General features: G+C 45.2%; 1 protein-coding gene across 1 annotated transcript in view; it reads right to left on the bottom strand.

Annotated features, from left to right (window-relative positions):
• Positions 1 to 7,164: 7,164 nt before the first annotated feature.
• Positions 7,165 to 15,541, bottom strand: part of LOC123345139 (phosphatidylinositol 4-phosphate 3-kinase C2 domain-containing subunit gamma-like) — a 270,359-nt gene continuing 261,982 nt past the window's right edge. Inside the window, exons 32-33 of the mRNA XM_044981863.1 lie at positions 7,494 to 7,619; positions 7,165 to 7,263 (exon numbers count right to left, since the gene is read on the bottom strand). Of these exons, the coding sequence (XP_044837798.1) occupies positions 7,165 to 7,263; positions 7,494 to 7,619 (225 nt within the window). The remainder of the gene's footprint in view (positions 7,264 to 7,493; positions 7,620 to 15,541) is intronic.

Raw genomic sequence — 15,541 nt, 5'->3', positions numbered from 1 at the left:
GTTCAGCAGACTTCAGAGGCTGCTGTTTTGACCAGCTCCTGCATGGGAGTGAGGAAGGGCCCCAAGGAGAGAGAGCTTCTTGCACCTGTTCCTTTTTCTTGCATATCTAAGCAGATGCTAGTCGCCATGTAATCCATAATTTTTACCGTGTCCCTTTCACTGAGTTGTAGATGAATTTTTAAAAAATGGAGAAACGTTTTTTAGACAGAATAAACGCAAGGACAGAAACACAGTAAGAGGTCATGTAATTTAATACAAATATGATTTGATTAATGATGCTGTATTAATGTGACAGTACTAATGTGTCATGGTTCTTGGCCAAAATATAAAAATTACCATCTTAATTTTTCATTTAAAATCACTGAAGAATTTTAATTTGCCAGCTGCATAGCTAAGGAATCTTTTCATTACTGAGTATCTGCACATGAAAGTGTTGGGAGGGTGAGAACTCTCATTCCTTGGGCCAAGAGAAGCTGTAGGCATTGAGGAATGACGCAATTTACAGGGACAGAGTACAGTCTACATGGCTTTCAATCACTCCCTATGAGTTGGCTCTAAGAAGGCATTGCAAATTCAGAGGAAACAAGGAATATGTAATTAGGGTGTATGTGTGCGGAAAAAAAGATTGAAGGATTTGGGGTGGCTACACAGTATGGGGCTAAAGCTATCAGCTGCCAATATCTCACATGTAGTCCAGGCCAATTCTCAAATCACTGTTTAATAATAACTCTTGCCACTTATACATTCAAATTAAACAGAAGTGAAGTGCTTAAGGCCACGCAGCAAATCAGTGGGAGAGCTGTTAGAAAATTCAGGTATTCCTGACTCCAAAGACTTAAGTGTGGCTGACATAGGAGGCATCTCAAGAAATGTTATTCTCCAATAAGGGACAGTTGTCTCTCTTAGCAATGGCACAGTTTCTAGATTTTCTGTTAACTGGCCAAACTGCATTTTCTCCTGCTTTTGGAAGAAAAAAGATAAATTGAGGGCAAACATGAGCTCATAACACGTTACACAGCTGATACTACAAATGTTTCAATATAGTCTTAGGACCTTGAAGGGGAATTAATGCAGCAGGTCCTGCCCCTTTTCACTCTTTGGATGTGAGATCTTTGAACCATCACTGCTGGGAAATCTAAGTTCTTCAGGTTTAGTCCCTTTTGACCCCTTAGCTACCTCTTGCAGCTCTTTACATAGACAAAGAGACTGGGACTTTTTTGAATGATACCTCTTTACCCCTTTCCCTGTTCGTGATTTTCTTTCTCCCTACTGTGCATCTGTTTTCTCCATATTCTTTGTCCTCATCCCAGAGGTGAAAGTAAGCTTGCACCCACCCCAGTACGGCTTCCCCTGGCAGCAATTTAAAGGGCCTGGGGCTCCCAGCAGTGGCTGGAGCCCCAGGCCCTTTAAATTGCTGCCAGAGCCCTGGGGACGCGGCGGCGGGGCTCGGGTGGCAATATGAAGGGCCCGGGGCGCCTGCTGCAGCTACTGCCCCGGGCCCTTTAAATTGTCCCTGGAGCCCTGGGGTAGTGGTGGCAGGGCTCCGGTGGCTATTTTAAAGGGTCCAGGGCTGCAGCAGCCACTACTGCCCTGGCCCAATAACCGCCGGAACCCCGCCACTGCCTCCCCAGGGCTCTGGGGACAATTTAAAGCATACGGGGCTCCAGTAGCTGCTATCACCCTGGGCCCTTTAAATCATCCCTGGAGCCTGCCGGAGCCCTGGGGTAGTGGTGGCAGGGCTCCAGCAGCAATTTAAAGGGCCAGGGGCTTGACTACCACTGCAGCCGTGGGCCCTTTAACTCTGCAGCTGGTAGTTCCGGGGGTGATTAAAAGGGCCCGGGGCTCTCAGCTGCTGCCACCACAGTGCCAGCCCCGGGCCCTTTAAATCCCGATTTAAAGCGCCCGTATTTATGGCCCTGCCTCTTCCAGTAGAGGCCACGCCTCTTCCGGTTGAGGCCCTGCCCCCTCCTAAGGACTCCGGAGTACCGGTAAGTCCTTTAAGTTACTTTCACCCCTGCCTCATCCTCTCTTTAAAGCATCTTTCTAAACCAAGTTTATGTTGTTTTTAATGCAAAAAAGTACCAAATGCAAAAGCAGCAGCAAAAAAAAATAAATGCCTGCTAACGGTGCCTCCAAACCACACAGTCTGTTTTGCTTAGTGTCAGACACCTTCCAGACCTTCATATCTTCGGTCTCATACATGAGGAAAAAAACAAAACAAAAATAAGGCTTATAATTTTCTTCAGGCAGTTATACAAAGTGCAAAACTAAAATCAAATATACCCAAGAGAGGCACATTTCAGAATTTTCTCAGCTTCCAACACAGAGCAAAATTGAAAATACAATTTCCTTCCAGCCCTTTGGCTTAAATAAAAGCTTGTGAATTCTTATAAAAAGAGCTACTATATTACTTTATTCAGCCTCCTGGACAGTAACTAACTTAATAGAAGGCTGACTTGTGTTTTTAGTTGTTTTTTCCAGTTCCCTGAGGCTCACAAAAATATAATCCCTGCTTTTGCCTCTGTCCATCATCTACAGACATGGAAAATGCATGCAGCATGGCATCACATGGGGTGGTATAATCATAGGGGTTTCTAAACAGTGTAAGAAACTTCGGGTTTGAACCATAACTTCCCATCAGGGTCAGCTCAATTCTTCTTTGTGAACTAGACTGAGTATCATTTGCTTCACTGTGCATATAGTTCTTTCAGCTGAGATCTTAAAATCTGGAGGTCTTGTTTTAGCTGATGTTAAAGTTTCCATGGTACTTTTCTTAAAACCAGAAGTTTCCTCCTGAGTCCTGGGCCAAAATTAACACTCCTCCCACTGAGTACTGGTGCTCTCTCTCACAAATATGGCAGCGTTTTAATGGTACTGGAGCTATATGGTGTATAGAATACTTAGGGAATCTTTCATGATGATGGGTGCTAAATATATGTAAGATGGTTTTAATTTAGAGAAACAATCTCAGTGTGATGATTGGGGAATGTGTCTATGCACACCTTATAAACTTGCGTTATGAAGTTGTTATGAAATTGTTGTATCATTGAATGCCTGGTATGTGGTGGTAGACCAGGAACAACAGCAAGTTATAAACTGTGCTGTGACTGAACAATGGGTATGCGAAGGTACTTGCCTGAATGGAGAAAACAGTGTTACCAAGTTTCTCTCCAGAGGGCTGGTGAATTCAGGTGAGTCGGAAGCCTGGTCTACACTAGGCGTTTAAACCGGTTTTAGGAGCGTAAAACCGATTTAACGCCACACCTGTCCACACTGAGAGGCCCTTTATATCGGTATAAAGGGCTCTTTAAACCGGTTTCTGTACTCCTCCCTAACGAGAGGAGTAGCGCTAATATCGGTATTACCATATCGGATTAGGGTTAGTGTGGCCGCAGATCAACGGTATTGTCCTCCGGGCGGTATCCCACAGTGCACCACTGACCGCTCTGGACAGCAATCTGAACTTGGATGCAGTGTCCAGGTAGACAGGAAAAGCCCCGCGAACTTTTGAATATTTCCTGTTTGCCCAGCGTGGAGCTCCGATCAGCACGTGTGGCGATGCAGTTAAAAATCAAAATAAAGAAAGAGCTCCCGCATGGACCATGCGGATGTGATCGCTGTAAGGGCAGGCAAATCTGTTCTATCAGCGCTCCGTTACAGAAGACGAAATTCAAAATCATTTTTAAAAAATCTCCAGACAGACGCCATAGCAGGGGCTCAGCGCACTGCTGCGTGACAAGCGTAACGGAAAGCCAAAGAATCAAATGGACGCTCATGGACTGGAGGACTCAAGCTATCCCACAGTTCTTGCAGTCTCCGAAAAGCATTTGCATTCTTGGCTGAGCTCCAAATGCTTCTAGGGTCAAACACAGTGTCCGCGGTGGGTCAGGGCATAGCTCGGCAATCTACGCACCCCCCCACCCACCCCCAGAAGTGAAAGGGAAAACAATCCTCTGTTGACTCTTTTACATGTCACCCTATCTTTACTGAATGCTGCAGATAGATGCGATGCTGCAGCACTCAACGCCAATATCCTTGCTCCCCCCCCCGCCATGGGTGGCTGATGGTACAAAACGACTGGTACCCGTCCTCATCATCAGCCTATTGGCACATGGGGCAGTGCAAAAAGACTGGTAACCATGCCGACTAGCATCGGTAAGGTCAATCAAGGGCGCCTGGTCCTAATTTTTCCTGGTAGATGGTACAGTATGGCTGGTAACCATCGTCATCATAGCAACAGGGGGCTGAGCTCCATCAGCCCCCACCCTTCATGTGTAAAGAAAAGATTCAATTGCCCCTGGACTAGCAGAGGGATGCTGGGCTCCTCTCCTCCACACTCCTTACTGTCCTGTCTGGACTATCATAGCAGCTGGAGGCTGCCTTCCACTCATTTCTCACTAACAAGTCACCTGTCTTATTCCTGCATTCTTTATTACTTCATCACACAAGTGGGGGTACAATGCTATGGTAGCCCCGAAAGGCTGGGGGAAGAACGGAATCAACAGGTGGGGTTGTTGCAGGAGCACCCCCTGTGAATAGCATACAGCTCATAATTTCTGTGGGATCTGACACAGAGGAGCTGTGCTCTCTGGTTCTATGATACAGTGGTTCTCTAGTACACTTGCCCATATTCTAGGCAGGACTGATTCTATTTTTAGATACCAAAAAGGAGGGATTGACTCAGGGAGTCATTCCCAATTTTGGCTTTTGCGCCCCTGGCTGATCAGCCAGGGGCACTTATGACAGCAGCAAATGGCACAGTGCAAAAGGACTGGTAACCATGATCATCTTATTACCAATTTATGGTATGGTAGATGGTACAGTATGGCTAGTAACCATCTCTGCTGTCATGCAAAAGCAAAAGCATGCTTCTGTGTAGCGCTGCTGAATCGCCTCTGTGAGCGGCATCTAGTACACATACGGCGATAGTCACAAAAGGCAAAACAGGCTCCATGATTGCCATGCTATGGCATCTGCCAGGGCAATCCAGGGAAAAAAAGGCACGAAATGCTTGTCTGCCGTTGCTTTCCCAGAGGAAGGAGTGACTGACGACATTTACCCAGAACCACCCGCGACAATGATTTTTGCCCCATCAGGCACTGGGATCTCAACCCGGAAATTCCAAGGGGCGGGGGAGGCTGCGGGAACTATGGGATAGCTACGGAATAGCTACCCACAGTGCAACGCTCCAGAAATCGACGGTAGCCTCGGACCGTGGACGCACACCACCGATTTAATGTGTTTAGTGTGGCCGCACACACTCGATTTTATTCAATCTGTTTTGCAAAACCGGTTTATGAAAATTCGGAATAATCCCGTAGTGTAGACGTACCCAGAGAGACACAGGAAGCATTCGGCAGGAGAGGGGGGCATGTTTTGTAGTAGGGGTGTCCTGTTTAACTATGGGACCAGACATGATCAGAGAAAGCTGACTGGCCTAGAGAGGGGAGAGAGACACTCTGATTCTGAAGAGAAGCTGTGGACTTCAGAAGCAGGATCCTGGACATAACACAGGACTTTGCCAAAGCTCAAAGAACTCCCTAGAGTGTTGAGGAAACTGATCATGGAAATAGGTGTGTTTATTATTTTGTCTAGATATGTATATTTCTCATGCTGCTAAGTAAAGAGTAAATTGTGTTTAGATTCCTGTGAAAAACCTGTGTGTCTGTTTGCTTTCAATGTCCTGTGTCCCTGAAGAGTCAAACTGTAAACCCACATGGGAGTTCTGGGAGAGGGTGTGTTTAGGCTACAGACAGACTTTGAGGGGTCAGCACTAATCCCAGAGGTGAGGCAGTTGGATTGAGGAGTCCCGGCTGCCTGGAGGGGGAGCTACAGAGGATCTGTACTATAAGAGTATGCCTAGAAACCCCACCCAGGCACAGCATCTGGACTCTGTTCAGACTCAGGAGGCTCAATGCACGTGTGCCTAATGAGGTAGAGCCTGGTGCGTGTCCAGGCAGAAGGGGAGCTCTACCAGGGCGGGTGTGTGTGTGTGTGTTTGCACGTGTGTGTGTGTGTGTGTGCGCGCGAGAGAGAGACACACACAAGCAACTCTATTCCAATGTAACTTTAATTGCTAAAAGGACAGATATAAACACAACAAATAAAGAGTCTAATTTCATTTAATTCTGCCACAGGTGCCAACTTCTAGCTGTTTCAGCCATGAGTGTAAATACCATTTGCTGAAGCCTGCTTACAATATGTATTGAAAATGTACAGTGTAACTTAAGGAACAGATCAATTGGAGATACTTAATAGACAATTACTATGTAGCATTGTCTAAAAGTAAAAACCACAGGACTGGGAAATCAGAAAACAGTAGTTCTAATTCCAGTTAACTAACTTGCCTTGTGTCTGTGAGCAAATCAACTTAACTTTGTCATGCCTCAGTTTCCTTATCTGTACAAAGGGCCAGGGTACCATACCTAACAAGGAGGTTTTGAAGCTTAATCAAGTAGTGTGTGTGACATGCTAAGTAGTGTTGCTCTGTCCTTGGTTGCTTCTTTTCACCCCACAGGTGGCTGCATTTCAAAGGTGAAGGAAGTGATTACATAGGTCTGTAAATTGCCAACAATTTGGCATAAAAAGAGGCTAAGTCATTTATTATTTATGTAATTATTTAGTCCAATACCATCTTTGTGCATCTTTTGATATTCTGTAGGGGCAGCAGTGCCGCCTTCTGCTCCATTATGCCCTGTTGGTACTGCCATTCGATTTTCCACGAGTGCTTATTGTCCCCGCTTATATTGCAGTTACCATCTATACCTGGAGGCCATTCCACTGTTCAGGACCTGTGAATGCCCTCGGTGGCCCATGACATTGCCCCTGGGAAAGTGACCCAGAACTGAGGTTGAGAGACATGGACAACATATCACCCCATATCAGGAAACGTGATCATATGTGCTCTCTTTAGTCTGTTCGCAGAGTCAAATGCTAGGACAAGATTCTTAATACTGAAATCCTTAATTGTTGTTGGATGTCTGGCATTCAAAGAATGCTTATAATAGCTCAGCTGCATTGGTCTGAGCAACTTGTTTGTATGGCTGACTCAAGAATACCCAAGGCTATACTTTAGGGTCAGTTAAAGCAAGGCACCTGCTCTCATGGTGGTCAGTACAAATGGTATAAAGAGATACCAAAGTCACACTTGAAAGCGTTTCAGGCCTATCCCAGTAACTGGGAAGCAACAGCCCATGACAGAGCAAGGTAGCAGCAGATTTGCCATGATGCCATTAACCGCTTTGAAGCAAAGCACATCAACACCTTATGTGAAAAACACAAACAGCACAAAGCAGACAGATATAAGGAAACTGTTCTATCACTGAGAACTGGAAGCAAAATGGAAGACCATCAGTGCTTACACTTGATCTTTGGATATGTCCCCGTTTCTTGATTGTACCAGTTATTGCAGCTCTCAAAGCTCTATTGCTATTTCAGTAAAGGATTTGGACAAGAAAAACAAGAAATGCTGGAAGAAAAATGGTAGCACTCACAATTTCATTATAAGTAGGGTCAGTGCTTTTTGGAACTGCTTTCGTCTTCCTTCTGCTGACTTCATCAGGATCTGGTAAAAGATAAAATTCAGCATGTGCAGTTGGGGCAGAGCCATCTGGGAGATGCTGTAGAACAAAAGGGTTATAAATATGAATGTCTGTGTTTCTATCAAGGAAAACAAATAGAGAGGTACCAAATTAAATCTGGACTTAAAGCAGACATTAGGACACTTATTACATTCATCAAGTTTTATTGGTATAAAATGGAGTACTAACCAATGTAAACAACAGAAATACATTGAATTCAACCTCATATTGTGTTGGGAAAAGTAAATGAAAAAATAAAAACAAAATAAAATTCTCCACATTTAATACTTTTAGTGGAAGAAACCTAGACCAACAATCCACTTTAACTTATGTGAAACTGGTATGCAAGGTAGCCCTTACATTTTTCACAGCAATGCACAGAAACTGGAGTTTAGCCAGACATCTTCTATTGACTTTAACCCATAAAAAATGAGCCAGTTCCAGTGTTGATATGGGGACAATTGATGGTTTTTAAGGGTGTTTCATAGAGGATGCTAACACAGAAGATCCAGGAGCATTTTCAGCAACAATATGGGCAGGAAGGGATACTTATATAAAGTCTCTCTCTCTCCCACTCCCACCTCCACACAGCTGGGAACTCTCTTTTGTCCCTTTAGAAAATTGGTCCTTAGAAAAGGAGATGGAGATTGCAAATAGTTATGGTTTGTTAGCTGGGAGAGGGCCTGGTCTATTTTGTGAAGGGATCATTAGTTGTGAGGAGAGATGATCATTAGTTGTTCTCAGTGACCTATGAATATAGGAACCAAATCAGGTCAGTGATCCATCTAGCTCAGAATCCTGTCTCTGAAGCCCCTACTAGGTGTTTTACAGGAAGATGCAAGAAATCCACAAGTTAACAATTGTGGAATAGGGGGAAAGTTTCTTCTGGGTCAGTTAGTGTTAGCTTATGCTCGTGCATAGCAGTGCCTGCATTTCTCATGTAGGATCTCCCAAACCAGGGGCCATCAAAATGCTGACAACACAACATGCAATTAGACAGCACAACATGTAACGTACCATCACAGGTGTTTTACAAAATATCAGCAATTTTGAGCGTGTTTTTAGGCTTTTAGAAAGAAAGCATACTGGCCAGTTTGCAAGCACCAGAAGGAGGTGGGTATCCATGGACAGAAAGTGAAGTGAAACTCCATGTAAACTAACAAATAAAAGGATTTTCTGAGTGGATGGGCTCAGAGTGTTATTTTGGCTGCACAATCATATCTATATTCCTCACTTCAGCTTCACTTGACCCATTACAAAGTAGTTGCTCAGATTTGGATAATTCACAATGTGGGACCAGAAATGTTAGGTTTTCCTGCAATAACAGAGGACAGTTACCTGTTCCATAACTGGCGTTCTTCGAGATGTGTTGCTCAGGTGTATTCCGGTGCCGGAAGTTTTTCCCTTAGCAGTACCCATACGGGGGGAGTACCGCTGCAACCCCTGGAGTGGCGCCTCTCTATCACGCTATAAGGGGAGCCGCGCGCTCCCCCCACCCTCAGTTCCTTCTTGCCAGACAACTCCAACAGAGGGGAAGGAGGGAGGGATGTGGAATACACCTGAGCAACACATCTCGAAGAACCCCAGTTACAGAGCAGGTAACTGTCCTTTCTTCTTTGAGTGATTGCTCATGTGTATTCCGCAGTAGGTGACTCCAAGCTATATCTGATAGAGGTGGGTAGGAGTTTAAGGGTTTCTGGGACACAGTACCGCCCTACCAAACCCAGCGTCATCCCGTGTTTGGGACACGATCGCGTAGTGTGATGAAAAGGTGTGGACAGAGGACCACATGGCAGCTCTACATATGTCCTGAATGGGGATGTGAGCTACATAGGCGGCCGACGAGGCTTGAGCTCTCATAGAATGTGCCTTAATGATAGGTGGCAGGGGAACCCCAGCCAAGTCATAACACGTGTGTATGCACGAGGTAATCCAGCGGGAAAGGCGCTGGGTGGAAATTGGTTGTTCCCTCATCCATTCGGCCATCTCAACAAACAGCTGTCAGGATTTCCAGAACGGCCTGGTTTGGTCCAGGTAAAAAGCCAGCGCCCTATGCACATCTAGTGTGTGTAGGCGGCGCCCCTCGTTGGAGGAGTTGGGCTTAGGACAGAGTACTGGTAGGAAAATGTCCTGATCCATATGGAAGGCGGAGACCACCTTCGGGAGAAAAGCAGGTTGTGGGCGAAGCTGGATCTTATCCTTGTAGAAGACCATATACGGGTGATCCGAGGTCAAGGCCCTATGCTCCGAGACACGTCGGGCTGATGTGATAGCAACAAGGAATGCTACCTTCCATGACAGGTGAGACCAGGAACATGTGGCCAAGAGCTCAAAGGGAGGACCCGTGAGGCAGGATAACACTAAGTTTAGATCCCATTGTGGCATGGGGGACCTAGCATATGGGAATGAACGATCCAGGCCCTTTAGAAAGCGGAAGGTCATATTGTGGGAAAAGACTGAGTGGCCCTGTACCAGCGGGTGGAAGGCCGATATGGCTGCCAAATGCACCCTGACGGAGGCAGGAGCTAGCCCTTGGGAGGTATTCAAGAATAAGTTGGAGCGATGCGGACGATGGGGAGGTTCCTTGCTCCCTCGCCCACCTAGAGAACCTGGACCATTTGGCCAGGTATGTCCATCGTGTGGACAGCTTTCTACTTTCCAACAGAACTCATTTGACATTCTCTGAACACCTCCCCTCCTCCTCATCTAACCACGGAGCAACCACGCTGTCAGGTGAAGCGTAGCCAGGTTGGGCTGGAGGAGGCATCCCCCTTCCTGGGAGAGGAGATCCAGGCAAAGTGGCAGCCTCTGTGGGGGAGATGCTAGGAGTTGCAGCAGGGTCCCATAACAGTGTTGACGGGCCTAATCCGGGGCTATGAGGATGACCTGTGTCCTGTCTGCTTTTACTTTTTGCAGGACTTTGCCTATTAGGAGGAAAGGAGGGAAGGCATAGAAAAGTTGGCCCGACCACTGAAGGAGGAAAGCGTCTGAGATCGCCCCCCTTCCCGCCCCTCCCCGGGAGTGGAACTGGGGGCGGTGTTGGTTCTGGTCGGTTGCAAAGAGGTTGACCCGGGGAACTCCCCACTCCTGGAAGAGCTGTAGGAGGACCTCCCAGTGGAGTAACCACTCGTACTGGTGAAAAAAAACCCTGCTGAGGTGACCAGGTCGCACATTGTGGATGCCGGGTAGGTGGAAGGCTCGCAGGGAGATATCGTGGACTATACAGAACTCCCACAGGCTCAGGGCTTCCAGGCATAGGGTCGAGGAGCGTGTTTCTCCCTGTCTGTTGATGTAATACATCACAGCCGTATTGTCCATGAGGACTCTGACCACCTTTCCGCGAAGGTGCCCCTTCACTGGCGGCAAGAAGGAACTGAGGGTGGGGAGAGTGCACGGCTCCCCTTATAGCGCGATATAGAAGCTCCGCTCCAGGGTTCGCAGCGGTGCTCCCCCCGTACGGGTACTGCTAAGGGAAAAACTTCCGGCACCGGTGCACGTGGTGAGCATGCACACCTACTGTGGAATACCCCTGAGCAATCACTCGAAGAAGAACATATCTTTGAACTGGAGATACTACAGGCATCCCAGCAATAAATAACATCTATATAGATGGGAAGATGCATAGATGCATATGTGCGTGCATTGATATAACAATTAAGCTGATGACACAAAGACTTTTGTTTGTTTGTTACTTGAAGTGATCTCTCACAGTATACGATTTGGTCCAACCATACAGCTTAATGTGACTATGGCTAATGTTGTTACTACTGTTTAATAGCACACTGCTGGCATTATACAAATCATCTACATCTCCTCCACCCCTCCTTTCCCCACCAAGAGTTTAGGACAGAAGTGAAAAAGACTATAGTCAATTTTAAATACATAAGGAATTTAGATAGGCAGGATGCAATTATGCAAATAGGAACTTCACCAGGGCATTGAGGCTAACAGACAATTTTATAGGACACAGCACTGCATTGTTAAATTAACACAGTATTAGGAGTCATACAATCCATTGAAAAGCCCCTCTCCAAGGCTTTTGGACCTGTCGTCATATATTAAAAATCCAATCATATTAGCACCCACAAAAGTAAACTCAGCAGTCTCCCCCAAACTGGGCAGGAACAAACCAATCTGGCCTTAAACATCAGTCCAAGGTGCACAAATCCTCACCCCCCCCCCTTTCCTCTGCTAGGAAAAAGAGATGAGCTTTTCAGCATGCCCTGAAGGGTCAACATAGTTCAGACGAAAAGGGAGAGTGGATTCCAAAATTCAGAGTCCCTCATGGAGAATGCTCTGACAGCAGCTCCCTCTCTTTTCAGCTGGGAAGGGGGTCCAGCTCAAGTCAAAAGCAGCATCTTGAATCCCACCCAGAAATGAAGAGTCAGCACTCACAGATCGCACATGTCACATGATCATGGTGAAAAACGCTGTAGTCAGTGAGATATCATGTTCTACAGTAGCTTCAGCTGCTGAATTGACATAAATAGGCATGAGACAGAGAAAGCATTCCACTTTTACAACTCTTAGTCCAGTGGTTAGGGCATTTGCCTGGAATGTGCAAGACCAGATTCAAATCCCCACTCAGGAGAAGAGACTTGAATGGAAACCTCCCCTGTACCAAATAAGTGCCCTAACCACCAGGCTGTAGGCTATCAGTCTCTCTGTTGAAACAGTTCCACCAAGTATAGGCTATACTGCTCTCAGATCTTTCCTGTTGAATGTACTTAAATATTCATAGGGCCAAAGAGAGAATGATCTATAGCAGTGGTCCCCAACCTTTCAGTGTGGAGGATGCCGAATGACTAGCCGCCGAAATGCCGCCGGGGAGCGCGGCCGCTGGACAAGCAGCCGCCGAAATGCCGCCGAGAAGCCAATGTGCTGAAGAAATTGACCAAAAAGTTCTGTACACGTTGAAAAAATTCCATCTAGTTTATATATCACAGCAAGCTCTAAAATAAGCAGAATCCTGAAAAACAGTCACCAGCCTTCTTTTGATATGTCAGTTTTTCCTAAAACCACAAAGGGGATGATAGAAATGTTACAAAGAGAGAATAAACAACATTCCAGATCCACTATTCGTAATCCACTGGAGCCTCCATAGGCACCAAACACTTCCAGTTTGATTTTTAATGTTGGGTGTCTTCATAGCAGTTTCTAAAATGTCATGCACTGCTGCAAAGTTGCTGATAGGGAAGATGATAATGGAGCAACAGTATAAAAAACATTACCATACAAGGCACAATCTAAGATACAGAATTGCAAGAACATTCAAGTTTTGTGCAGAGAAAGTTGGTAAACTTTGGGTCCCAGTCAATGGAAAGAGGCACGTCTTTTAATATCCCTAATTTAGTATTAAAAATGTGTCTCACAGAATATACCCTCTGTAGCAAAATTCCATAATTCATTTCACGTTAGATTTCCAAAACCAAAAGTAGTATTTGATATGTACTTACAGAAATCCACCTAGACAGGTTATGGATTTGTGTAATTCAATATTAAATACACTAGTTATATTTTGGGAAAAGAGAGAAGAAATGAAATTTTCTACAAAAATTGCATTTTGTTAACCACTCATTTCCCCTTACTGACTACCTAACTCTCCTTTATGATGGAATTTTCTTTGACACTAAGAAAGCCATAAGGGTTTCTTCTAAACCTGGCATATTTAAAGCACTGAAATTCAGCCTGACAGTATGACTCCTGAGTCTCTTTAGCATGTGAGTCTGAAGGGAAAATTTGTGAAAGTAACAGCTAGATACTTTGCGGAAATTTTATCTTTGTTAGACAGCACCTCGTCCCAAATGAAATATTTCCTTCTGGCAGTCATTCCTCAAAGCTCACTCAAGTTTTTGGCCCTGGCCTAAAAGCTGTTGATGCTCCTTCTCCTGGCATTCCTGCTGCCTTCCATCCCTGGATGAAACACTCTGGTAGCTCCTGAACTTCTTCTGGGTTCAGCTGCTGTTCTTTCTCCAGAAAAGACTCCATCTCACATTTTTCAATCCTTAACCTCCCCCCGCACACACACACACACAGATAACGTCCATTCACAACCACTGCCTTCCCTCCTCTATAAATAACTTCCTTTCTTCTGCTTTCCATCCCCCAGTAAAAATGTCTGGACATCTTCAAGTCTCAACTGCCTTCTTCCCTTCATAAATGAAAGATGCTTATGGCCATTAAAGTTTTTAATAATGAAAGAATGACGACTAAATAATAAGCATGTTAAAATACAATTATGGTAAATAGATACACACAGTTTTCACAGCCCCCGTAACAACATAGTTGTATTCTAAATGCAGACATGAAGGAAACTTGATTATAATCCATGAATGGAGGAAAAGGAAAATCCACTGAGGAAATCAGTCAAAACACCCAAGTCATCAGAAAAAACATTATCTGAATCCTCATTAAAATAAATGCTAGTGATAAATGCAGAGGCTCCATCAGAAGTATTAAATACACAGGCCATTTAATTTTTCTTAGTAACAAAGCACAATTTATATGCAACTTAAATTAGTGTTTCTGGGAAAAGTTAAAGCCTGTCTCCATCAAATGCAGCTTAACAACAAACAAATATTCCTTCACTTTTGAAAAGATAGCATCGTCTGAGCTAATTCTAAATTTAGAGCCCTAAAAAAAAGAAAATCAGTACCTCAACAATGGTATTAAAAAACAAGACGTTCTTTCAAGAAATGGATTAATAAGGCTTATAGACCTGGAGGATAAAATGATAGCAGAGCTGTGCAAACTAGAGGTTGTGTTCTTATTTAATAAGGACGCTCCAGGCCCATGGTATGATTATTTTTTTAGATTCGAACATCTCAGTGCACCATGTGCCTCCCGCTCCTCTCTGCCACTAAATTTTCTCCTTCCTGTGAATTTAAAATCATGGTTCAGTAAATACGCTTAGCAAAATAAATGATAAAATCATTTCAAATTATGTAATTGAAATATTTGAAAGAAAATCACTTTTAAAGTAACTACTATAGTAAATGATAATTAGAATAATAATCCATTATATTTCCATGGTGGATCTTAGAGCATAAAGTAAACATTTGTTAAGGTACTAACCAAAACAATGGTAGCTAACTGCACAAAATGAAGTATTTTCTCACTAACTGCTGCTTTCTTCTATAAAACTTTAAACACATTTCATTGTTTTCTCTTTGCTCCCTATGATCATTTAACCCTTTTCTTTTCTTTTCTGCCTGTAAATTTCTTTCCCTCCTCATGATTGCTAGCCATAGGCGCCGACTCCGTGGAAAAAGTGAAATGGGGAAAAATCAGGGGGTGCTCTGCACCCACCAGCAGCCAAGCTCCCCTCACCCCCACCCAACCTCCTCCTCCCCTGAGCGCGCCACATCTCTGCTCCTCCGCCTACCTCCTAGCGCTTCCCACCCAGCCGCCACCAAAGAGCTGTTTGGCAGCTTTAGCACGCTCCGGGGGAGGGGAGGAGAGCGGGAACATGGTGTGCTCAGGGGAGCGGGCAGGGAAAAGGCAGGGCCGGGGAAGGGATTTGGGGAAGGAGTTGGAATAGAGGCAGGGAGGGGGAGGAGTTGGGGCAGGGACTTTGGGGAAGGGGTTGGAATGGGGGTGGGGCAAGGCCTCATGGAAGGGGTGGAGTGGGGGCAAGCTGGGGTAGAGGGGGGTCGAGCACCCATGGGAAAGAGGGGAAGTCGATGCCTATGTTACTAGCAATTTAATTGCTTTTTTTTTCCTTTCATGAATAAAGAGAGAAGGCACCCATAGTGATGAAGGTCAGTGGCACAGACATTTTCACTTGCTTGAGCAGCACAGGGAGTGGGGAATGCCAGTCCCAAATGAGAGCAGGAAAACGATAAGATTGCTGTTGCTTTGGGGCTGCATGACTGAGAGGTGAGGGCTGGCTTGATCCAGCACTGGAATTCTGAAAGCAATTCTCTTAGCAGATGTACCTTCTTCTTTGGAAAATTGGTGGT

This window comes from Mauremys mutica, chromosome 1, assembly GCF_020497125.1.
Source record: "Mauremys mutica isolate MM-2020 ecotype Southern chromosome 1, ASM2049712v1, whole genome shotgun sequence".
Classification (NCBI taxonomy): domain Eukaryota; kingdom Metazoa; phylum Chordata; order Testudines; family Geoemydidae; genus Mauremys; species Mauremys mutica.
Note: the sequence above shows the minus strand (reverse complement) of the source record. Positions and strands in the feature narration are given on the sequence as shown.